Below are 25,277 nucleotides of genomic sequence, written 5' to 3' on the forward strand. Positions count from 1 at the left end.
GCGGATCAAGTAAATTTTGGTTCATTTTGGACATTTTGTTCTGGGTGCGGGAGACGAGGAGGAAATTTTGTTCATCGGTGCCTAGGCATTTTCTGAGCCAGGCAAAAGACGCGGTGGTGGCCTAATTGGTAAGTGTGTGTCTGCGCTGCGTTTGCATGATTGAGTGACGTACTTGTTAAGTAATTTGGGAGTTTGCCAATCTGCATGGTTTGTTATTTTTGGTTTTGTTGTTTTTGTGCTTACCCTGGACGGAGGGCACGGTCGTAGATGTCCGACTTTAACGGCATTTTGTCGGGGGAGAAGGCTCTACTGATATTGTGTAATAAAGAGCTCTGTCCTCGGGGTTTGCACGGAAGAGGAGTATCGTGTCGTGCAGGGCAACTCCATTTGTCTCGGTCTTGCGACGCAGCGTAATGGCCACACTTTAGATTCACAAGAAAAAAAAGTCAAAAAAAGAAATTGATTTTGTTTTGTTGCCTATTGGGGTATCTGTCATTTGAGGAAATACACTGTAAATGTATGGCTATTTTGGACGAGTTTTTTGCGTCACCGTCAGTGGAGACTTTGAATAAGTTAACCAAAGACCAGTTGCGTCAAGTTGGTCAGCATTATTGTTTCGATTTAGGATTGCCAAGAACGGCGAAATTGGCCCAGCTACAGGCTGCCGTACAAGCTGAATTAATTGTCAGAAATATTCTCCCATCTCCATTTGCTGTAGCCATGCCAGAGTCAGAGGATGGGGCAAAGTCTCCGTCTCTGTTAAAGGAGGCGACATGCACCCTCTCCTTTGAACAACAAAAAGAGCTTATAGAAATGCAGCAAAGGGAAAGGGAAGCTGAACGAGAAGCGGAACGGCAAGAGCGCGATGCCCAACGGAGAGAAAGGGAAGCGCAACGTGAACATGAACTTGAAAAAATGAAATTGGAACGCGATGTAACATTGGAAAGGTTAAGGCTGGTAGGCGAAGGCAAACTGTCGGCCGATGATGTTAGAACTACTGCATCACGGGGGTCTGCGCGCCCTCCTGACATATCCAATATGGTCAAATTAATTCCAAAATTTAACGAAAAGGACCCAGATGTTTTCTTTACTTTGTTTGAGAATGTGGCGGCTGACCGTGACTGGTCAGATTCCGAGAAGACGTTGCTACTTCAGAGTGTACTGGTAGATAAAGCACAAGAAGCTTTTGTCGCTTTGCCAGCTACTGATCGAAAAGAATATGAGAAAGTGAAAAAAGCAGTGCTTAAAGCGTACGAGTTGGTCCCGGAAGCTTACCGTTTGAAATTTCGCTCATGGAGAAAAGGAGACAAACAGACTTATACCGAGGTAGCCAGGGAGTTGAGCACTCACTTTAATCGGTGGTGCTCTGCAGTTAATGTTACCACTTTTGAACAGTTGTCTAATCTGATTGTCTTAGAACAATTTAGAAATATCCTCCCTGAGCGCGTCGCAGCTTACATTGCCGAGCGTAATTTAAAAACGGCGGCTGAAGCCGCATCCGTGGCCGACGATTTCGCTCTGATACACAAGAATAATTTCAGAGACCATAACAAGCAACGTTTCGGACAAAATAACCACTATAACCGAAATTCGGGATTTTCTCCACCACGTTCATTTGGTTCGCAGGTTAAAAATGGAGTGGATCCAAATGCCAATCGGTCGCACTCTAATAGAAGCGCAACCAATTTTCGTAACTCTGGTTCTACACCCGCCAGTCCGAGTAAGGATGAGAGTGTGTGCCATTACTGTCTGGAGAAGGGGCACTGGAAGAAAGACTGTCCAGTGTTGAAAGGGAAGAGACTGAAAAATGTGAATGATGCAATTAAGGGGGTCAGCTTGGCTGTGTCCGAGCCGAGTAGGCCTATAACTTCTAAAATCATGTCTCTCCAGCAGGATTGTAAACCTGTTGTCACAGTGAATCCACCCCAGCAGACAGGCCGGAGTTCCTCTGAAACTGGTGAGAGCAGTGGTGAGAGTTCTTCTACTGAAGCAGACGGTAATGGTTACACTCCCTTCATTACTGACGGTTTGGTTTCCTTAGTTGGCAGCTCTGTTCAGGTGCCAATCAAAATACTCAGAGATACAGGGGCATCCGAATCCTTTATTTTAGAGTCTGTGTTGCCCTTTTCGACAAAAACTAGCACTGGGAATAATGTTTTGGTACGGGGAATTGGGTTGGAGGTTCTTGCTGTTCCTCTGCACAAGATTAATCTGCAGTCTGATCTGGTGCAGGGGGAGGTGAACATTGCTGTCCGCCCTTCTTTACCAGTAGGGGGCATTCATCTCCTATTGGGGAATAATCTTGCAGGAGAGCGTGTTTTGGGGCAGTGTACCACCACCTGTAATTGTGAACACCACTCCCGTTATCCCTGATGCCAATGAAGCTAATGAAAATGTGCCTGATGTTTTCCCAGCATGTGCCGTGACGCGGGCTATGAGCCGCACATCTGATGTTCCTCAGACAGAGCTAAAGCCTGTTATGCTACCTAACCTACCTTCTCCACTATCTCACAGTGATTTTGCTGCAGCTCAAAAGGAAGATGAAACTTTAAAGGAGCTGGTTGAGTGGGTTCTGCCACCCGAAGAGCTGCGCAGTGCAGCTAGGGGCTACTTTGTGCAGGATGGGCTGTTGGTGCGAAAGTGGTCCGACCACACTGACAAAGGGGTGGAGGATCCAGTGTTTCAGATAGTGGTGCCAACTAAATTCAGAGAAGTGGTTCTCAAGACAGCTCATGGTGATGTAGCGGGGCATTTAGGAGTGAGGAAAACCTATAACCGGCTTTTGAAGTACTTTTACTGGCCTAGGCTGAAGAAGAGTGTGTCATGCTTCATTAAGACGTGCCATGTGTGTCAGCTAACGGGCAAGCCCAATCAGGTGTTAAAGCCAGCTCCACTTTACCCAATACCATCCATAGGTAAACCGTTTGAGCATTTGATCATAGACTGTGTTGGACCACTCCCCCCCTCCAAGTCAGGATGTGCTTACCTGCTAACTGTGATGTGCCAGGCCACAAGATACCCTGCTGCTTATGCGTTGCGTACCATTTCAACTAGGTCAGTGGTGAAGGCCCTTACTCAGTTTATCGCTATCTTTGGCATACCCCAGACCATCCAGAGTGATAAAGGCTCCAATTTCACGTCCCGCATGTTCAGAGAAATACTGGAGCAGCTGAAAGTGAAGCATCAGTGTAGTAGTGCTTACCACGCTCAAAGCCAAGGAGCTTTGGAGCGTTTTCACCAGACATTGAAATCACTCCTCAGAGGTTATTGTGTGGAGCTTAACAGAGATTGGGAAGAAGGGTAACTTGGCTCATGCTAGCTGCACGGGAGGTGACCCAGGAGAGTACAGGGTTCTCCCCAAATGATTTAGTTTTTGGCCATAGAGTTCGTGGACCTTTAGCAGTACTACAGAGTGACTTAAAGTGTCCAGAGTCTCCTGTGAACTTGCTTGATTATGTTGATGGATTTCGCCGCAGACTGTTTCTAGCTTGTGAGATGGCCACAGAGAATTTGTCTAAAGCACAAAAAAAGATGAAGAGTTGGTACGACCGCCGGGCTGAACCTAGGGTGTTCAGTCCCGGTGATCTGGTGTTAGCTTTACTGCCAATGGCTAATTCCCCATTTCTTGCAAAGTATACAGGACCATACACTGTTCTCAAGCAGGTGTCTGACTTGAATTACATGATTTCAACACCCAATCGCAAGCGTTCCACTCAACTCTGTCACATTAACCTTTTGAAACCCTATTACACCAGGTCTTCAGGGTCTGGGGCAGCAGAAACTGATGACCTGGTTAAGTCTGTGTCTATAGCTGCAACTGTCGAGGCATCACATGCCTCTCCTTTCCTAGTGGCAGAAGGGGGTGAGGATGTGGTGGGCCCTGATGACTGCATGCTTCTCCCCCGACTGAAAAATTCTGAGAAACTAGCAGAGTTGGATACCTTAGTTGGCCATTTGTCTGCAGACAGAGCTACTGAAATGAAAAAAATGTTGTCTGACTTTCCCTCTCTGTTTTCAGATACACCCTCATGCACACATTTAATTGAGCATGACATTGATGTTGGTGATGCTGGGCCAATAAGACAACGCTTCTACAGAGTGTCAGCTGAGAAACAGCAACACCTAGAGGGGGAGGTGAAGTACTTGTTGGATAATGAACTGGCACAGCCCTCCTATTCAAGCTGGGCATCACCATGCATATTAGTCAAGTCAAGTTTTATTGTCAATTTCTTTACATGCACTGGTCATACAAAGAATTTGAAATTGCGTTTCTTGCTCTCCCATGCAGACATAGACTAATCTAGGTAAGGACATAGACAGTATAGACATAGACAGTACTCATACATGGACATAAGACAGTATGGACATAGACATTGCTCATACAGACATTTAAAGTGCAAGACTGGACAACAGAAGACTTGTAGAGAACATACATTAAGAGGAGGTATTTTGTTGTGCTTTTTCTAAAAGTCCTTTATAGCGTTCTGACATAGTAATAGTAGCATTTGAAGAAAATAAATAATTAAAAAAGGTTTATTAAATACACCAGCAGCAGTATGTGTGTGTGTGTGTTTGTATGTGTTTTGTGTGCGTGTGTGCGTGTGTGTGTGTGTGTGTGTGTGTGTGTGTGTGTGTGTTTAGTGCAGGTAGAAAGTGCGGTGTGCGTCTGTGTGTGTGTCTGTGTACCTGTGTATGTGTGTGTGTGTGTGTGTGTGTGTGTGAGTCTGAGTTGTGTGTCAGTGTGTGTATGTTTGGGTTTAGTGCAGAAAGTGCGGTGTGCTTGTGTGTATGTGTGTGTGTGTGTGTGTGTGTATGTATGTGTGTGTGTGTGCATGTGTATGTTTTGAGTTAGTGCAGGTTGAAAGTTCAGTCACAGATGTAGTAGTGCAGGTGGAATGTTCAGTCGCAGATATGGTGGTGGGGATGAGGGGGGGAGCGTTGTCAGTGGCCTGGCTGGCTAGAGGCTGACAGTGAAGGGAGAGTGGGTTGAGTGTTCAGTATCTTGATTGCTTGATGCATCGTGCTGCTTGCAAGCCTGGTGGTACGGGAACGGAGGCGCCTGTACCTCTTTCCAGAGGGCAGGAGGCTGAACAGTTTGTGTGCAGGGTGGCTTGTGTCTTTGATGATCATCAGTGCTTTCCGGGTGAGGCGTGCGGTGTAAATGTCCTGCAGGGAGGGGAGTGGTACTCCAATGATCTTCTTCGCTGTGTTCACAACACGCTGGAGTGTCTTCCTGTTTTTCTCCGTGCAGCTTCCTCCCCACACTGTGATGCAGCTGGACACGACGCTCTCTATGGTTCCTCTGTAGAATGTTGTCATGATGGAGGGTGTAGCACTTGCCTTCTTTAGTTTGCGCAAGAAGTAGAGACGCTGATGGGCCTTCTTCGCCAGTGATGTAGTGTTGGTGGTCCAAGAGAGGTCGTCGCTGATGTGCACTCCAAGGAACTTGGTGCTGCTCACTCTCTCCACAGCATCACCGTCGATGGTCAGTGGTGGCAGTTGTTTTTGGACCCTCTGAAAGTTGACAACAATCTCCTTGGTCTTGTTGACATTCAGCAGGAGGTTGTTGTCTTTGCACCATCTGGCCAGCAGGTCTACTTCTTCTCTTATTATTAAGAGTAAACCAGATGGAACTTATAGGTTTTGCACTGATTATCGCAAACTGAACAACATCACTAAACCTGATTCTTTTCCCCTCCCTAGAGTCGAGGACTGTGTTGACCGTGTAGGAGCAGCCAGATTTGTGAGCAAATTTGATCTCTTAAAGGGGTATTACCAGGTCCCTTTGTCACCTCGTGCTCAAGAGATATCAGCCTTTATAACACCATCCGGCTTGTATTCCTATACAAGAATGAGTTTTGGGTTACGAAACGCCCCTGCCACGTTTCAGAGACTCATGAATCGTGTGGTTTCGGGTCTGGAAGGGTGCGCTGTGTACCTTGATGATGTTGTCGTGGTAAGCAATGACTGGGAAGAACACTTGGCCCGTATCCGAGCCCTGTTCGGTAGACTTGTAAATCTAGCCAAATGCGAGTTGGCCCAGGCAACTGTAGTGTACTTGGGGAAAGTTGTCGGGCAGGGACAAGTAAAACCTATCCAAGCCAAGGTAGTCGCCATTGATAATTTCCCCGCCCCAACTACCAAACCTGAGTTGCGACGGTTCTTAGGAATGGTGGGCTACTACCGTAGCTTCTGCCCCAATTTCTCCACAGTCGTAGCTCCATTAACTGATTTGTTAAAGGCCAGTGTTAGATTTGAATGGACTATGGCCGCCCAGGCCGCTTTTGATAATGTTAAGCTGCTGCTGACCTCTGCCCCAGTTCTGATGGCACCTCGCTCTGACCATCCCTTTCAGATGCAGGTCGATGCCAGCCACGTGGGTGCTGGAGCCGTACTCCTGCAAAATGATGATCAAGGGGTGGAGAGGCCGGTGTGTTACTTTTCACGAAAGTTTAATTGTCACCAGTTGAATTATTCAACTATAGAGAAGGAAACTTTGGCATTAGTGTGGGGGTTACAGCAGTTTGATGTCTATCTTGCTGGGGGTGCGGTCCCAATTACTGTGTATTCGGACCATAACCCCCTGACATTTCTTCATTCTCTTAAGAGTCCAAGCCAGCGTCTGATGCGCTGGGCTTTGTTTCTACAGCCATACAATTTGCAGATCCGGCACATCCGGGGCGTGGACAACGTAATGGCAGACGCTTTGTCTCGCGCTCCGGGAGGTCCGGATTGAGTGTTTCTAATCTCGTCTTGTCTCTTTCTCCTCTTCTGGCTTCACCCTCCCTTCCTCTGCCTGTTCTCTTTAAATTTGGCTTTCCAGGTACCGGGACTTGCCGGAGCTCTGGGTATGGGGGGGTGTGGTGGTAGGAGCCCCTGGAGGGTAGAGGGATGGGGCTTGCGAAGACATTTTGTCATTTAGTCTCTAAACTTGATAATCATTACCCCTAGACAGCAAACCTTTTCTGAGGTTTTTTTTTTGTTTGTATTGACCTATGTGTTTTTTTTTGGTGCTAGGCTTCTTTATCGATTTCAGAGACCTTGGAGGTCTCTGTCTTAAGGGGGGAGGTGTTACGGACCCGTGGGGCTCCTCCCCGCTCTTTACCGTAAGCACCTCTGTAGGCGCAGCACGGGTTTCCGGAACCCAGGTGCGGCGCGTTGACTGTGATTGACAAGACTCAAAAGTTTGCCAGAAGCAGCGTTGGAGGCCGCCGCCTCTCCTCCTCTCCTGCACCTTTTTACACTTTGATTTCCATTCACAAACATCCACACACTTTACACACACTTTTATTTATCCCCCACTTACTTCATTTTCAACATTTACCACTTTTGACATTTAAATAATAAATCTAAGTAAAACTTGATTCCGTTTCTGTGGTCTTCCATTTCTGGTACGTTGGACTAGGACGTAACATATGGGCCTATTGCATGCTTCCCTGATGCGTCCAATACTGACCGTAGAAGAAGAATAAAAGTTCCGTACTCCCCTCGCCATCATTTCGTACTACGCTGTTATGACGTCAGTAAGCTCTCCTGTCTCTACTCTCCTTGGTTTGGGGAGAGTGCTTCTTGGTGAAAGGTGTGATCCTTTCTGCTCCTCCAATTGATCCTCAGCTGTGTGAGGTTAGTCAGGCAGCTTAGTCTGCACCATGGGCCTTTGACTAGTTCATTTTTTTGTATATTTATTTAGGCTCATTGTAGCCTGTTTATTTTGTGTTTTTGTGTTACCCACAGCGATCAGGCTATATAACAGCAAGCCCAAAGCAACTTCAGCACTTTAGTTCTCTCACCTGCCCTAATTTATTTAATGCATTTTATCTATTTTTACACAGCACTGTTTTTACTTCTATTGTTTTTACCTATTGTTATTGTTATTTCATTTTACATCAAATGTTCTTATCCCTTATTTATTTTAATGTGGTATGTCCAGCGTCTACTGTCTATGTGTTGTAGTATGTCCTGAGGAGATGTGAAATGTTGACCACTTGAGTTTCCCCCTGAGGGATAATAAAGTTTACCTTGACCTTGACCTTGACAAACTGCTTGAAAGTTGAGAGGGATGAGTACACTAAAAAATGTATCATAATTGTGACATAATTTCCCCAAATACCGCAACAAGTGGAAAGCCATTGTAATGTCTGAATCTGTATTTAATTTGAGATTGTTATGTATGTTTCTGTGTATATATCTCCTGCTTTAAAAAAAATAAAAAAATAAAAATAAATATATATATATCTCCTGTTTTTTTATGTTGTTTCCAGTGTGTCACCGAATTCCATAGATTCATCATCACTATGTGGGGTGGAAGCTGCACAGACTACAACAAGGTTTCTGGGACCCCACTCCCCTCAAGCAAGACATTTACCACCTGCTTCACCTATGAAGGACTGATGATTGGCAGTGATGTATACCACAACGCATACAAGCTGTTCAGCCTGCTGCCCTCCAGGTAGAGGTACAGGAGTATCTGCTTCCGCAACTTTAGACTCGCCCCCGCGAGGGCCTTTTGAATTCCTGTTTTAAAGTCACCAGCATTCTCATGGTGTTAGCAAGGTGGGAGTGCAACATCCAAAGACCATCGCCAAAGTCGTGCTTTAAAAGTGCAGACTGTCACAGGCTCCAGTGAGGATTGAACTCACGACCCCTGGTTTACAAGACCAGTGCTCTAACCACTGAGCTATGAAGCCAGGTGCCTTTGCAAATTAACAAATTGTATCAAATAAAAAAGACGTGTCTCAGATTGATATGACCCACAGCTATTTCTGCCATTTAAGGTGAGAAACACCTATTCTTTTTAGAATGTTGGTGAAGGTAACTGCACTTTGTGGAACCCAAGGCCTTTGGCATATATATTTTTTAAATCACCAACATTCTCATTGTTGTTGCAAGATGCAAATGTGGTGCCGATCAAGTTATGTTAGCTGTAAAGTATCACAATGGATATTAGGTTCCAGTGAGAATTGAACTCACAACCCCAGAATTACAAGACCAGTGCTCTAACCACTGAGCTATGAAGCCATGTATTGATAAGGGCTGACAATGGTTACTTAAAAAAGCTATGCCTTGGATGAGTATGACAAATTCACCAATTCTGCCAGTGAGGGTGAGAAAAACCAAGGACCCATTCCATTATCGAAACTCACATCCTCCCTTGTGCTTGTGGCCTTGTGACTATGTTGCAAGGAGTCATTGATGATAGAACAGCGGTTCTCAAACATTTTTTGAACAAACACCCCCTTGACCTCATCATAAGCATGTCAACAACCCCCTTCACATAGGCTACTAAGAAATGAAATAGACTGTATTGCAGTTGGCCATCTTGGAGGCGCTGGCCTCCAAAGATATCAGCGTGCTATAATTGGAAAATATCTATCTACTACTCTCTATTCTAGAACTGCGCAAAAAAGTCAACCATCTTGAAAGTCGTCTAGCTCTCTCTCTCTCTCCCTGTATGTATGTGTGTGTGTGCGTGTGTGTGTGTGTGTGTGTGTGTGTGTGTGTGTGTGTGTGTGTGTGTGTGTGTGTGTGTGTGTGTGTGTGTGTGTGTGTGACACAAACACTCATTACTTTTCTAAATGTGTGTGTGTGTGACACAAACACTCATTACTTTTCTAAATGTATTCATTCTAAATTGTGTCACTCTATGACAAGACATGTACAGCAAACTTATGTTGGAACTTGTGGTTAAAACACAGCAACAACAATTACTGGCCCGTTTGTAAAACTAAGCAATTTGGCCAAATTCCAGCCATGAAAATAACATTAGTCCATTTTTAAATCAATATGTCTAAGTAGCTGCCCCCTCTGTTCTTGTCTTTACTATTATCTAATATCATCAATACCTAATAACTTAATTTTTTACAGTATAAGAGTGCCCTCCACTCACACACAAGCACACTCACATTAGCCTGTTTCTACTTCACTAGACTAACCTACCATAACAAACATATAATATGCATTTTTATAATTACAGGGGTAAAACTGCCAAAGATGTGGACATGTGAACAACACAGAGCATTCTTTTTTTTAAAGAAAGACAAAAAATAATGAATAATTGAGTCAATTAAATAGCCTAACCAAAGTAAGCCAAACTAAACAAAAATAAGCTAACCAAGTGGGGCAATGCTTATACAACTCGTGTAGGTCTAAGGGAGCCTTCTTAGCCGATGTCCATGCACTGCCTGCTGTTTAGGCATAATATGAAAAGGGTAGACTGATGGAGGATATATATTATGACTGTGTTATAATTTTCTTCTTTACAATGTCTAGATGTATTGTGTTTTCCATAATAGCCTACTTGGGTGGGTTTACTGCAATATAGCTAGGCCTACTGTAATTCTTCTAGTTGATTGTGGGGTGACTTTGGTCTTCAGTGATCCTAGTAAAGTGCTCCCTCTGGTGGTGATTTCTGCAAGTCTATAAACAGCAATAGGAAACAACTGTACTGTTTGGAGATATTTGGGTCATATATTTAGACTAAAAAGTAAGCATAGGCTATGTCTGAAGCACACAACAATTATTATCGAAGTATTCGTATTACATGTGGCAAGATATAAAGTGTAGGCCTACCTGTGAGTCTGTGACTTTGATTTCCATGATGACTGTGAAAGAAAGTTTAACATCATCACACGATGCCCATGCCAACAATCATAAACGCGGTGCACTTCAATCCAGGTCGTTGGGGACGCAGATAAACTCTTCCGCATGTTCATGTGCATGTTCAATGCCTCCGGGTACGTCTGAGAGAACGAAGCTGCTCGTGAGCTCACCGCGAAATGTGCCAGAGATGGTTTCAAACGTCGCAATGATCTCTGAATGTGCTGATCGGCAATGATGACTTGCCGTGCGCAGACTCCTGCACGCTTGTTTTAGGGCTCACGGTGCTCTGCGGCTCCGAGGAGGCTTTGCAGGGGGTCACCCGTGCGCTCTTTGGGGAAGGAATTGCTCATATTCATAATCTGTTTGGTGGCTGAGTAAGTATATCAAACACTTTAAAACTTACTGCTCATGTGCTGTTGACATTTAGGCCTATTTAGGCCTAATGATATGTGCGAAAAATGTGTTGTAGGCCTATCATAACTCTATTCTTTCGTTATTACAGTATTAGGACAGTAGTCGATATTTGTCCACCTAATTTTATTAGATTAGGTAGGCTAATTTATGGACAACCCCAGTTCTTTCTTTCTTTCTTTCTTTCTTTCTTTCTTTCTTTCTTTCTTTCTTTCTTTCTTTCTTGATGTTTTTCCTTCTTTCTTTCATCTGTCTGTACTTGTGTCTGTGTTTGTAGGCTACTCTTCCTTCCTTTCTTTGCTCTTCTTTCCATCTGCAGTAGGCAAGTGACAGAGAGCATGAGGATGCTGTTTCTGCTGCTCCAGAGTTCTTTCTCCTGTAGCCTGGGTGTCACCACCGTAGCCCTGTGCACCCTCACCCTACTCCTGCTCGCCCTGCACCATCATGGCTCCAGAGGAGGACCACGAGGCTCTCCAAGTTCTCTCAGAGTAAAGAAAAAAACAATATTGTGTTGATTTAATACTTGAAGAGTCAAGTTAACCTCTTCTAGATTTGTATTTGGTCCCAGACAGAGGTTACAAAAGTAAAAGTAAATGCATTGTGTAAGTAGGCCTACAACTCTAGCACATGATAGCTAATGAGGTAGATAGAGTGTGTTGTTTAAGTAGCCAATGAGGTAGATAGACTGTGTTGTTAAAAACACTAACTAATAAACACTAACTAGAACCCACCACAAACTTGATCCAACAAGCACAGTGCCCGCTAGTCATAAGACAAGTAGCCTACAGGTCTACCGGACCGGTTACTTGCATAAGTTACCTGTGTTGGAAGGAAACTGTTACTTTTTTTTTTCTTTCTTTCTTTTTTTATTTATTTTTTATTTTTTACTTTTGACAGCTCTAGTCCCATAGTATTCTGTGAGTGTTGACTCTGCATTTGTTTATTGTGCTGTAGATGGGCACTCCACCACCTCCATCTCCCCCACCACCGGGGCCCAGACCCTGGCCCCTGGTAGGCAACCTCTTCCAGCTGGGCGACCAGATCCACCTGTCCCTGACCTCGTTGCGCGAGCGCTACGGCGATGTGTACCAGCTGCGGATGGGCTCGCTGCGCGTGGTGGTGCTGAGTGGCCATGGCACGCTGCGCCAGGCGCTGGTGCGGCAAGGAGAAGCGTTCGCCGGGCGGCCTGAGCTCTTCAGCTTCGCGGCGGTCGCCGGTGGTACCAGCATGACCTTCAGCGAGAAGTACGGCGAGGCCTGGACGCTACACAAGAGGGTCTGCAAGAACGCCCTGCGCAACTTCGCCCAGGCCCGGCCCAGTTCTGTCTCCAACACCACACAGTGAGTACAGTAGCTGTGTGTTCTGGAATTAAAAACTATTTATTAAAAAATCTAATACAAATCGGCTTGGTGGTCTTCTCAAGAATGTAGATGCTCTTTTAAATGATGCTAGTTGCTTGGAGATTTGGTGAGGCCCCAAATTAACATCGGCCATCACTTGCTGTGCAAGTCTTACAAAAAAAATAGTTTAAAAGTCTTTAATATTGTAGGCTTCTTCAGAGCCTTAAAAAGTAATGTTTGATACTTTTCTGTGTATTTGGGCCTACTCTAATTGGTGTTAAGCACAATGACTAGTGTAAATGATTGATATTGGAAATTTGACTGTGCAGGGTCATCTCCAGGGATGCCAGGGACTCTCACGCCAGCTGCCTGCTGGAGGAGAGGGTCCGTGCAGAGGCTTTGGGGCTGTTGGAGGCCCTCCTGCACCAGCAGAACCAGGAGGAAAGGAGTAGAGAGGGGAAATGGTTTAGTAGTGGCCAAGAGATGAATGAGGGCAGTGTGGGAGGTGTAGAAGCAGGAGGATGTGAGGGGAAAGTGGACCAGCAGCAGGACCAAGTGAGACAGGAGGAGAGGGGGATAGGGGGAGGAGGTGGCCAGGACAAGACTGAGGAAGGTAGGGGAGAAGAGGCAGGAGGTATGGGTACGTTGAGAGCCGTGGATCAGAAGCAGCAACAAAGGCATGAGAGCCTGGACGAGAGGAGGGGAGAGGGAGGAGAGGTTGGCAGTGGCCAGGAGAGGAGTGAGGGAGATCGGGTAGGAGAGGCAGGAGGTGTGGGTCGTCTGTCAGAGCGTGTGGATCAGCAGGAGAGGAGGAAGGGCAGAGGGGGAGAGGAGGTCGGCAGTGGCCAGAAGAGAAGTGAGCAAGGTGGGCTGTGTCGCGGCGTGGACCCTGCCCCGAGCCTGGTGGTCTCGGTGGCCAACGTGGCGTGCGCCCTGTGCTTTGGGAAGCGCTACGACTATGACGACGAGGAGTTCTTGGCCCTGGTGCGCATCAACAAGGAGGTGATGCGCCTGTTCGGCGCAGGAAACCTGGCGGACTTCTTCCCCGTGTTCCGCTACCTGCCTAGCCCGTCCCTCAAGGGCATGATGCAGCACATACGTCGCATGAACCACTTCATGGAGAACCACATTGCAGAACACATCAAGACCTACGACAAGGTACACTATGTTGACGCTTCAATGAATACTCTGGTTCCCAAACTGGGGGCCGGGACCGCTAAGGGGGTTGTGAAGGCACTGCAAGGTGGGTCACAGATAGAAGGGATTTTGTACAAAAACACGAAACACCAGTTATCATAATTCTATAAATTGGTTAGTTACATTGTTCACTTTTATTGGTATGAATGCATTTACTTTCAAGTTAAAACCTTCTACTTAAAAATTGGCTTTCTTAATTGACAAAACAAGTTTGGCGTTATAATATAAAGGTGGTTACAGGTGGTTCAGATGAGATGCTTGTTTGGCTTTGAGCTCAAGGCCTGACCACAAATTGTTCCTGGTGGCAGATTGGCAACCTGTGTGGTGTCACAAATTATTTTATTTCAGATACACGATACAGTGCCTGGAGTTGTTCTGAATCTGCAATAGCTGAATTTTCTTTTGCAAGTATTTATTGTGTTTGGGAACAGGAGCTTCAGAGCAAGAGGGTAATGAGAAGAGATTTGTAGTGATTAAGCCAAGATGAATCTGAAACATGAGCAGATAATTAGTTGCCTTAGTACTTTTAAGTCACTTTGCAGACAGAAGTGTGTAAAGAAAGAGAGATTGGGATGTACTGTAAAACAATGATGTGTTGTGCTACTGGGCAGCATGATACTACGTTCCTTTGTAAAAGCTGTAATAACAAGTATATATTCATTTCGTCATAAAATATCTTGGCACATTGATGATTGCAGTTGCAGGAAAGGGAAACTGTAACAGAGAATACACTGTGCCTCTTAAATATGGTGGAAAAGGGCCTAAGGCAGGGGTGTGAAACTCAATTTGACCAAGGGCCAAAATCAAAATCTGGAACGAAGTCATGGGCCAAACTCAATATATATATATATTTTTTTAAACAGACTAAACTGTGCATAGACATACTCCCATCATAGTTCATCTGTTTCACTGTTTTGGGCCCACTTTTATTCCTGTGACACATCAAATTTCATGTTCAAGTCTTATTACACTATATATAGTATTAATGGTGTACCCTATGTGGGCCAACTGTAATACACATTTGATATGATCTTGTGGGCAGAATAAAATGACTATGCGGGACAGCCCCCGGGCCTGAGTTTGACATCCCTGGCCTAAGACATGTGTGTGTGCAAACAGTAGACTCTAGAGAGACAGTGTATTTGCTATTTGCTGAGCTATGCTGACTCAAGACTTGGTTTGTCTTTGTCCCTTGTGTCTTTGCAGAGCTGCATCCGTGACATCACCGACGCCCTGATAGCCTTCTGTGAGGACAGACAGGACAGCAGAGAGGGACAGATGCTCTCCAACTCACAGATTGTACGGACCGTTATTGACATCTTTGGGGCTGGTGAGAGCAAAACACAAAAATGCCTCAAAATTGGCATTTCGCATTTCACTAAGTACCACTGCTTCTCCCATGTAGCGTAACACAGACAGCACTTTCTGCAGACCAGATGTTTGCCCAGGATGTTGACCAGCATTAGGTAAGGCTGGAAATTGAGCTGAGGCTGCTTTTTTCTGTGCTTGCTTCCTGGGGCTCAAGTTTGTAGGTCTTTTACATTTAGGACACACATTCCCATGGATAATTTCATGAGGGCATTAAGCCATCTCAACATTTCACGGTAACACTTTATAATAATGTTCCTTAGTAAAGACTCAGTAAATAATTAACTAATGATGAATAAAACATTAACAAATGTTTTTATTATTAACTAAGTTTTATTAATGCTTTATAAAATATCTACAAATGATATATGCAAGATTTTACACACCTTATAACAGAGTATTTTATTCATTTACAAGCAACTTGTAAATGTTTGATAAATATAAAATATTAACATAGCATTTCCTAGTCATTTGCAAGCATTTGTTTACATTTCCTAGTCATTTACAAATGTTTGTTAATGTTTTGTTCATCAATAGTTAATTATTTATTAAGTCTTTATAATGCTTTTTTGCATCCATTATTCTAAAGTGTTACCCATTTCACAAATAAATAGGCTAACAGTTAGAGTTATATAAAGTAGAAGTAGAAGTCAAAGGAAAGGGGGATATCCTCATTAGGTAGCCTACAGTGGTATAACTAGTGTAATAACTACATGATGTAACGTGTAACAGTCATTACTGCACTAAATTATGTTACCAAAGCATAGCTTTATACCTACAAAATTAATGTGGATTAATATGGATGTGTATGGCGTGAAGTGCGTGAGATTTGAAAAGTAGGGCCTATATAGGGCCTACCTCGGTGTGTGAACTACATGTCTGAGATTTTTAAAATACTCTTCTAACTTTTTATCTTAATTACACTATTTATTCCCTTAATGAACAAGGAATGGTCAATGCTGTTGTACTTGTTACAATGACAAATAAAAAAGATATTCTTGATCATATAGGAGTTCTTCTATAGCTAGGCAATATAATATGCGAATATGCTGTAAAGGGTTCCATTCGACAAGGGTTCCATTCTCAACTGCCAAATTTGAATAGGACTCTAGAACACTAGGCAATTACTGAGCCCGTTTATATGCACATCACATTAATAAGGCTTTTGGAGAGTAACCGGTTTATTGAAGTGCTCATGTAATCTGAATGAACTGTTTATAATAATCGGTTTATTGCAGTTATCGGTTTATGAGCAATCCGATTCACACAGGTAGGTTTTTGGCTAACAAACTTGAGGCATGTATCCAGCATACCGTAATCGGGTTATTATAAGGCTATTGTCATTCTAGAATGATAAGTAATCACAAGCCTTAAATTCTAACTCTGTGTCACACACTTGAGATGAACACATGTAACCGACAGACTGCATGTAAACAGCAATAAATGGTTTACTCCAATAACCTGTTTATTCCAATAACCTGATTATTGTGGCAATGTAAATGGGCTCATTGTCTTGAGATGAACACATGTAACCGACAGACTGCATGTAAACAGCAATAAATGGTTTAGTCCAATAACCTGTTTATTCCAATAACCTGATTATTGCGGCAATGTAAACAGGCTCATTCTCTTGCTGGGGAACAAATCACAGACAGTTGTTTGGCTTAGTTGCTATGGAGTTTGAAGATCAGAAGGTTTGAATCCCACTTTGACCCAGACTGCATTTCAGATTTTACAGCGATACTTAGCTAAGTTATATATAAGTATAGCTTGTATGTTTTTTTCCCTAAAAATGCTCAGCTCTGGCCCAATAGGCAATCCCACGTGTATCATTTTCTGTGAGAATGCTATCTAGTTATTATTGCTTGCTTGCTCATCTGCCGTAAATCTGGAAATTTGTGGAAACTTGAAAACACATCTCCTCCTCAGCCTTTTGACACAGTTCAAACTTTGAAACGACCGGCTCAGTTTGGAGATGTTAAAACCTGTTCTTGTGTGCTTAGTCCTTCTGGCTGACTGTTGTGTGTTTCTGTGTTTGTAGGGTTTGACACCATCATTGCTGGCTTGCAGTGGAGCCTCCTGTACCTTGTGAAGTTCCCTGATGTGCAGGATAGAATATTTCAAGAGATCGGTAATACGGCAATGAACAAACACAACATAGAATATGTGACATAACTGTTCATTTGTACTGTATGTGGCCTGAAAACACAAGATTGGCCCACTGTCTGGCCTGCTCTACATTATTTGCCAACTGTGTATCTCAGAATCTCAGGAAAATATTGTAGATGTTGCAAACCAAATACATACATGCTACTGTATGAATGAATACATGTGAATAGTTGAAGTACAGGTGAATAGTTGAAGTAGTTAAATACAAATACATTGTTGCATTGTTAACCCATTCCCTGGTATAGTGACGCCACAGGGCTCAGGAGGGTAGTTCCATAGTTTGTGTGCAATAGGCCGTGGGAGAGGACTATTCACTCAACCTTGCAGTCCAACCATAGACCTCCTTGACTCCAACTGATGCAGAAACTGAACCTGCCATCCTATGACCACAGAGATACAGTACTTCTGTATGAAGTTTAGATGAGTTTCACACACAGATCTGGGAGGGTAGCATTGGCTTTGTTTTCTGAAGGCGTGGCTTTATCAACCACTTAGCTGTCCTCCTTGCAACCAATACATCTCCTTCAAAACAATTCTCCGTTCACCTTTAAAGAATCAGTATGTGGTAGAGTTTACAGTACAGTTGACGCGTGACCCCTCTATCTGAACCACCATTGTTGCCTCTATCTGAACCACCATTAATGAGACAGCAATCAATTCTCGATTTTGTTTGGCCGAACCGGGATTAGGTTCCCATCACTCACGTCTAGGAGCAGTTCAAAATAATCGATTTGTTCATGTACGAACACTAGTATGGAACTACATGTATCTGGCTAGAGCCAGGTTACTTAATTAATCACAATGGAAATGATTGCAAGACCAACCATGTTTTGTGTGTCTATCTGTAGATGGCCAAGTGGGCTCTGACAGACTTCCAAGTTTTGAGGACAAGCCAAAGATGTCCTACACTGAGGCCTTCATCTTTGAGGTGTTACGGCATGCATCCTACATGCCCTTCACCATTCCACACTGGTAAGACTAAGAAGAGACCCAGTTATCACAGTGAAAATACAACCATCACATAAAGGTTTGCTTTCATTATAGTAAACATGTAGGGTTCCATTTCACTTAAAATGGATTTTGCATCAAATTCTTCTCAGTACTCAGCCAGTGCCATTACACATCAAGCAGTTCCACAGAATGTGAGTGTCTTTTTGTTCACTCAGTGTTGTTTGCTTTCACCCACTCAGTGCTATTGTTTTGTCTTCTTGTTGCCTTCAGCACGACAGAAAACGTCACTTTGAATGGATACTTCATCCCCAAGGACACATGCGTGTTTGTCAATCAATATCAAGTAAATCATGACAGGTAGGTCCACGAAAATGCTGACTTTTGCTGTTGTACTTTCAGTAGCAGTGTCCTGTCAAAGGTCATGTGCAAGTCCATTGACCTCTGTACAGTCTGTAAGAGAGTTTGGTTGTGGGCTTCTTTTGTAGCTTAGAGTCCTTGAAATGACCTTCAGCTAAACTCTTTTGAGAATCTTGACATCATACTCTCCAAAAGTTCACAAATCAGTCTTTTTTAACCCATCTTTGCCCAGGGCACCTTCAAACAATGCCTGCTGAAAGCTCAAGGCCTTTTTGGGAAAAGGTGCCCTCTGGCAATTAAAACCTAAATATCTCAGCCTCTGAAGCAAAAAACATGAAATGAGTTAAAAGTTGGGACCCTCATTTGTTCATTCAGCTCTAACATACTCAAATTTTTTATTTTTTAAAAACCCTCAAATCTCAAGAGCCTGAATGCAGCATATATGTCACTCCAAGCGTCAAAGGTCAAACAACATGCAGCAGGCTAAAATGGGTTAAACCAGTTTGAATGCTCACCGTTGGTTCCACAGTTTCGGTGTGGTGCCCGACTCTACTTGTGATGTAAGGGTTTGGTTTTCCAGGCTTAGGTTATGTTGGATGTTAAACTTTTTTGCCTTGTGCTGTAATGTACTTTCTTGTATACTGTACTACTCTTACCTTCTTGTCTTTAGCCTAGATTGTTTTCCTAAATGTTAAATATTTCAAACATCAAATGTTCCAATTGTTATTTATTACTTCATCACTTTTTGATTACTTATTACTTGTTACTAGTGGTGGGCCGTTATCGGCGTTAACGTGCTGCGATAATGTGAGACTCTTGTCGCGCGATAAAGAAAATGTCGCACGTTAATCTATTCTCAAAATATAGGTTTGGAGTTTGGGTATGCACGTCACCATAGCGTTTAATTGACAGACGCTTTTAGACTGCGCTCCAGTCGCTTCTCCTCTCTCCACCTGTTGTTTCAGCAGACCTACTAAATATGAAGTGTTTGCATGCTGAAAACATTAATCCCTCTGCCGTGGTAGTTGTGGTTTGAGTGCGTTTTCATAAGTGGTAGACTAAAGAGACGTTATTGTTTGAGGTGAAGCATAGAGAGACATATTATTGTGTGTGAGTAGCTGCAGCCCGACATAGCCTACATTTCCTCACGCATTGCATAGAATACATAAACAACTTCCAGAAATCTTGCCTGTGCTATAATTGCAAAACATTCCGTGTGATAGTCCTATGCATTTTGAAGATTGTCAAACTGAAACTGTCAATATCTACTCTCGCTGAATGTTTGTGTTGCAAGCGCGCACATTTGCGATTCAGTGAGATATTCTCATGTCCGACGGTAATAAACCTCGCGGTTGTCGCGCTTGACTTTTTTTTTTGCAAACTGAATTCATGTCGAGTTGTAACTCATCTGGCATTCTAACTCTGAGAACAACTATCAAATCGCCGTGAGCCAGTGCTGTAGGCTCTAGATAGGCCTATCCAGTAGCCTGGCTCTGCTGAGGGCTGCTGTGCCTACTACGCGCAGAGCTCCTCCCTCTCTTAAAAGAGCCGCTGCTCCTTTTAACAGTCAGTGGCAGATCTCTCTCTCTCTCTCTCTCTCTCCCTCTCTCTCTCTCTCTCTCTCTCTCTCTATCTCTCTCTCTCTCTCTCTCTCTCTCTCTCTCTCTCTCTCTCTCTGCCCATTAGAAATGCTGAATTGTTGAGGTAATATTGTTTAAATAGCCTAAATGTTTGATAGATTTATCTGTATTTGCCTCTACAACTTATAGCGCTGTTCATTTTGAAATTTCAGTATCTTATAACTGTAAATGCTTCCTAACATATTGGACACACTTTACACATATTGCTGTGATTTTTTCATCTCCAAGTATCAACATGACCATTTTTTGAAGATGAGATGCATTTTGGAAAAAAAGATGAGCCATCTGTTTTAAGAAACCCCAAGGTTTTTTTCAGCATTATTTCGCTATCGTGCCTATTCTGAATGAGCCATTTTGATATAGATTAATCTAGATTAATCTAGATTAATTTCATAATTGCAGTGAGATTAATCTAGATTAAAAAAATTAATCTATGCCCACCCCTACTTGTTACACTATGTTACTGGTCCTGTGTCTAATGTCTGTCCTGTTAATGTCAGTCCTGTGTATGGCTATGTCTTTGCATGGGATACAGAGAAACAGTTTCAATTTATTTGTTTGACCTGTGCAGATGAAGAAACTGACAACAAAGCTGACTTGACTTGACTCCTAGGGAAATCTGGGGTGACCCAGACACCTTCCGACCAGAGCGGTTCCTCAGTCAGAATGACAACAACAACCAGCTGAACAAGGAGCTGACGGAGAAGGTGACGATCTTTGGAATGGGCAAGCGCCGTTGCCTGGGCGACGGATTTGCGCGCCTGGAGATGTTTGTGTTCCTGACGACGCTGCTGCAGAGGATGCGCTTGGAGGCCGTGCCGGGTCAGACGCTAGACCTCACCGCAGACTTTGGCCTCACCATGAAGCCCAAACCGTACCGCATCCGGCTCAGCCCACGCTGCTACTCTGGAGATACTTAGAGGCAATATTACATAGGCATGGCCTAAGGGCCTGTGCCCAGTAGACAGGCTTTTACCACTGGCAGCGCACAATTGAACCCCTTACCGCAGAGCCTCTGTCATAACCAAGTCTTAATCCATTAGTTAAAACTCTCTGCATTGTCATAGCAATGCTGTTATGATATACAAATGAATAGGCCCGTCAATGGGCCCATCTGCAGAAGCTGGCCTGTGTCCACTAAACGCTGCTGGGAGACAGGGGATTGAGTGCTCTTAGTGCAAAAACAAAAGCAAAAACAAAAAATTGGTGGACACGGGCCCTTACGACTGGTATTGCAATCGGAAGGTGGCTAAAGTGCCCTCTTGAGAAGTGCTTTTCAACCTGTTACAAGTTGAAGAACTGTTCTGGACACATTATTTTACCTATAGGATTATTTCTGTGGAAAATATTCTTAGCCCTTGAGCAAGGCACCTAACCCCATACAGTACTGTAACCAATTCCCTATGAGTAACTGAAAGTCACTTTTTAAAAGCATCATGTAAGTCTAACGTAATTGGCATTAGTACTAATCATTTCTTGTGCACATACTGTATGTGATCCCATTTGCATCACTACACTGTATGGGCTAAGCTTCCCATGTATGAGGAAAATATGTAATAATACTAAATGAGAGAAAATGATACCGCAGCAGCATCCTTAGGAATTTTTTAACGTCTGGGGTTGCTGTGGAGCATTTGACATGTCATAAGGTTTTAAAAATATTTTTGCTGGGTGGACTTTTGCGGAGAGTAGAGGTGAAAGCAGTCGATAGAAGAGAGATAGATGGGGTAGGGATGGGAAATGACCCAGGCTGGATACAAACCTGGGTCCCCATGGGGAATGTACCGTAGTTCATATCTGGTACGTGCGTATTAGCACGCCACGCCACAGCATCCCCAGAGCAGAAATAGTTGACACTTTGTTAGTGTATTGTGATTGTAATGGTTTGGCCCTGTGTGCTTCCGCAGTGATGCAGAATAAGTTCATCTTACACTAAAAGCCACACCGAACTACCCAGACACAATAAAGTGTAAGATGATATTACAAAAAATGTTCATGCTGTTGATTTATTTTATTTTAATACTTTGTCATATTTACAATATTTTTGATGCACAAAAATATACACTTTAAAAGTGTGTGTTAGACACACTGAATTATGAATATATTGTCAGACTTTGCTTCAGATTAGAAGGACAGCTGGCAATGGATCTGAGGTCAGTTAATTAGCAAAAAATAGCTTGTTCCTCCTCAACCATGACGGGGACGACCCAGATACACAATCCCAAATCCACATATGAGACAGATAGGCCTTGCACAGGAGAAATGAGCAGCTTGAAAGAAAGCAATTTGGTCTCTTCAGCCCCAATATGGGCCCTGTTCAAAATATCAACTCATAATGCTCTACTTTTTGCTGTGAGCTGCATTGTTCAATATTCCTGTGTGAAGCCCCTGAATTGTATGAATCAATCTGCTGAACCCACTTGAAACAACCTCCTGCAACAAATCTGGAATACAACTTAATCGGATTCGCTCCATGCTTTCTGTCCTTGACAGTGCACCATGTAGTGAAAAAGTTAACATTTGGGATTCAGCCTAGTTGGCCAGCTGTCATCCTTCATCAACCACCTCTCAAATACGAATACACCTTTATTGACCCGAAGGGGATTTGTCTTGCGTTTTGGGAGTGCAATGAACATTTGGACAGACAATTACAATAGTACACAAAGACAAGACCAGACTAAAAAGACAAAAAAACCATACAAAGGAGATTAACATAAAAAAAATAAGTTTAAATCCTATATACAATTACTGTATTACAGTAATTCTGTCTGAACTTAACTTATTTAAAAGTTGTATGCTTCTGGGCACAAAAGATGTTAACCCTCTATTTGTCTTAAAGATGGGTAACCTGTATCTAAGGCCAGAGGGTAGGGGGGAGTATTCCAAGAAAAGGGGGTGAGATGGATCGTCCAATATTTTTAAGGCTAAGGTACTCGTGTACTCATCAGAAATTTGCCTGATAGATTTAACATCTGTACCAGTTATTTTTAGAGATGCACAGGATCCAAGATCCAGTTCCGGATCCGGCAGGATCTTAAGCAGTGGATCCGGTATCCGGCAGGATCCTAAAAACCAGGATCCGGTGCATCTCTAGTTATTTTAGAGCCTAAATGTGTAATTTTGTCCAGCATGTTTCTGTTTTTAACAGAAAGACCACCTCCCCGACACTGAATGGCAAAGGTCACCACACTCTGTATAAAAGTTAGATAAAACAATCTTAAAATCACTGTATCAATCTTTGAGCTACACAGTTTCCTTAAAAAATAAAGTCTCTGTTGAGCCTTTGAGTATCTTGCTAGAGTATTTTCTTTCCATGTGAGCTTATTGTCTATAATTGTACCTAGATACTTGTACTCTTGTATTGTTTCAATATCATTCCCATGTACATTAATTGGTTTAAGTCTCTCGGCCAGCTCACCTTCCCTTGTCCTCCACATCTTCCTCACACACCCACTCTTTCCCAACTCTGTCCATTCACCTCTTTACTACCGTTTTTAGTACTTGTTTCATAGTTTACATAGCATTTCAATGGCACTGCATGCATTTTATTTCTATTCTATTGTCAACTGTTCCCTCCTCTTAAACTCCCCAAGCCCTAAACTCAAGCTGTATGTCGTGCACTTGTGCACTTCGGGCACTATGTTTTAGTGCGAAAGGCACTCACGCTGAAAATTTTGGTAAATCCAGGGCACTTAAAAGTGCCCGAATGCTACCCCAACAATGGTCAAAAACGCAGTGCTTGAACGATGGACACTGCACACATTTAACGGTCACCACATTGTTAACGTAACAGAAGAAACATGGCGTTCAGTTCAGTGGATGAGTTTGGTCAAAAGTCTCTTGATTCTGTTAATAATACTGCTGAGACACCAACCTTTTCATATAGTTGCCATTTGGGCTGTAGAAAAAGTAAATAAAAGCATGACATGTTGTGTAATGTAAACAGTAGCCATTCCACTATGCACTAAAGATCTCAGTATACTGTGTGCACTATGCACTAACCGTCAGTGCACTAACACAAGTGCGCCATTTGAGACACAGCACTAGTTTATTAGCTATAATCTGGCACTAGCCATCGTCCTCCTCTTGTAACCAATTATTCTGGTGCATGGCCCTCGTCTCAACTAAACTAACTAAAGTAAACCCCAACCTCCCTGATCTCGACCTTCGCCCCTGACCTGCTGTGTCTGTAACTCCACTGTGCAGGATGGGAGCTCCGAGGATGCACTCTTCCACCCCCACCCCCTAATAACAGTCCTGCTGAGTCTGCACCTGCACTTTGCCTGTACTGTACCAGGAGCAGGAGGTACCCACTGAGGTACAGTGGTGGCCCCCGCTGACTAAGTGACTTCACTATTGACCTCATTGCTCCCTGGTGTGCACGATACAGTTCCCCTTCCCAATCCCCCATCACCCTCCGATAATTACCCCTGCTGTCCCCCTTTGACCTCCCACCCTTCATCACTCCTCCTGTGTACAAAGTATCTCTAGGACAGGGGTCCACAACCTTTCTGGGTCTGAGGACTACCAAGAGCTTACCGAGGGCTACTTGTTTGTTAAAAATCTTCTACTGATGTCTTGACATTGTTCTCAGATTATAAAGAAATATGTTAGGTTATACAAAATAATCTAATATCTAAATGAATAACTAAAATCTTGTAGTCATCACTATGTTTTAAAGATCCTTGTTGGGCACCTCAAGCACTCCCTCACATACCCTATGGTATGGTGCACCCCTTGACCTCCTCAACCCCTAATAATGGCCTGTATCTACCGAGAGTGCATCCTTTGAGCCCCACCCACCTCTACCCTTCATAACTGCCCCTCTGTCTCCCTAGGCTGCACCCCACCCCGTAAAATAATAAGTGCCCCTGTGTCACCCCTTCACCCCCACCCCCCTCCACTCCTCATAAGTGCCCTTGTTTCTAAGCTGCACCCCTTGACCCAACAGCCTCTGGGTCTCCCTAGATGTGCACCCCTTAACCCCTAGCACTCTCACAGCTACTGGGGTCTTATGTCTCCCTGCAGTATGGTGCACCCCATCAACCCCCATGCCATTCCCATTCCCATGCGGTAAGGGGCCCCCTTGTGCCGTACCCCCTCTCTCCCCATTGGCCCCTCATTCTCCCTTACGCAGCGGCTCCCATAGCTGCACAGCATGCGATGCCCTGGCTCTGACCCATACGCACGCACGCACACACACACACACACACACACACATACACACACACACACACATGGGACT

At 43.7% G+C, this 25,277-nt stretch overlaps 4 protein-coding genes and 2 non-coding genes across 6 annotated transcripts in view; 3 read left to right on the forward strand and 3 right to left on the reverse strand.

The window, feature by feature from the left end:
• The window catches only part of LOC134445161 (GTPase IMAP family member 8-like), a 36,364-nt gene extending 36,077 nt beyond the window's left edge, over positions 1-287 (reverse strand). Inside the window, exon 1 of the mRNA XM_063194246.1 lies at positions 244-287. Coding sequence (XP_063050316.1) covers positions 244-287 — 44 coding nt within the window. The remainder of the gene's footprint in view (positions 1-243) is intronic.
• The window catches only part of anxa1a (annexin A1a), a 124,457-nt gene that overhangs the window by 48,389 nt on the left and 50,791 nt on the right, over positions 1-25,277 (forward strand). The window lies entirely within an intron of this gene.
• On the forward strand, positions 470-8,453 carry LOC134445162 (uncharacterized). The gene is made up of 6 exons (XM_063194247.1): positions 470-4,208; positions 5,620-6,013; positions 6,608-6,691; positions 6,824-6,883; positions 7,615-7,623; positions 8,262-8,453. Exons 1-6 carry the CDS (start codon positions 3,313-3,315, stop codon positions 8,451-8,453), a joined length of 1,635 nt encoding a protein of 544 aa, XP_063050317.1. The 5' UTR covers positions 470-3,312.
• trnat-ugu (transfer RNA threonine (anticodon UGU)) lies at positions 8,615-8,687 on the reverse strand. The gene has a single exon. It is a non-coding gene; the product is annotated as a tRNA-Thr (tRNA).
• trnat-ugu (transfer RNA threonine (anticodon UGU)) lies at positions 8,946-9,018 on the reverse strand. Its single transcript has one exon. It is a non-coding gene; the product is annotated as a tRNA-Thr (tRNA).
• LOC134445163 (cytochrome P450 1A1) lies at positions 11,470-25,109 on the forward strand. Its single transcript, XM_063194248.1, has 12 exons — positions 11,470-11,498; positions 11,965-12,350; positions 12,716-12,798; positions 13,216-13,508; positions 14,754-14,877; positions 16,957-17,046; positions 17,933-18,056; positions 18,306-18,392; positions 20,646-20,926; positions 22,498-22,524; positions 24,239-24,350; positions 25,061-25,109. Exons 2-12 carry the CDS (start codon positions 11,965-11,967, stop codon positions 25,107-25,109), a joined length of 1,656 nt encoding a protein of 551 aa, XP_063050318.1. The 5' UTR covers positions 11,470-11,498.

This window comes from Engraulis encrasicolus, chromosome 3 (assembly GCF_034702125.1).
Source record: "Engraulis encrasicolus isolate BLACKSEA-1 chromosome 3, IST_EnEncr_1.0, whole genome shotgun sequence".
Lineage (NCBI taxonomy): Eukaryota > Metazoa > Chordata > Actinopteri > Clupeiformes > Engraulidae > Engraulis > Engraulis encrasicolus.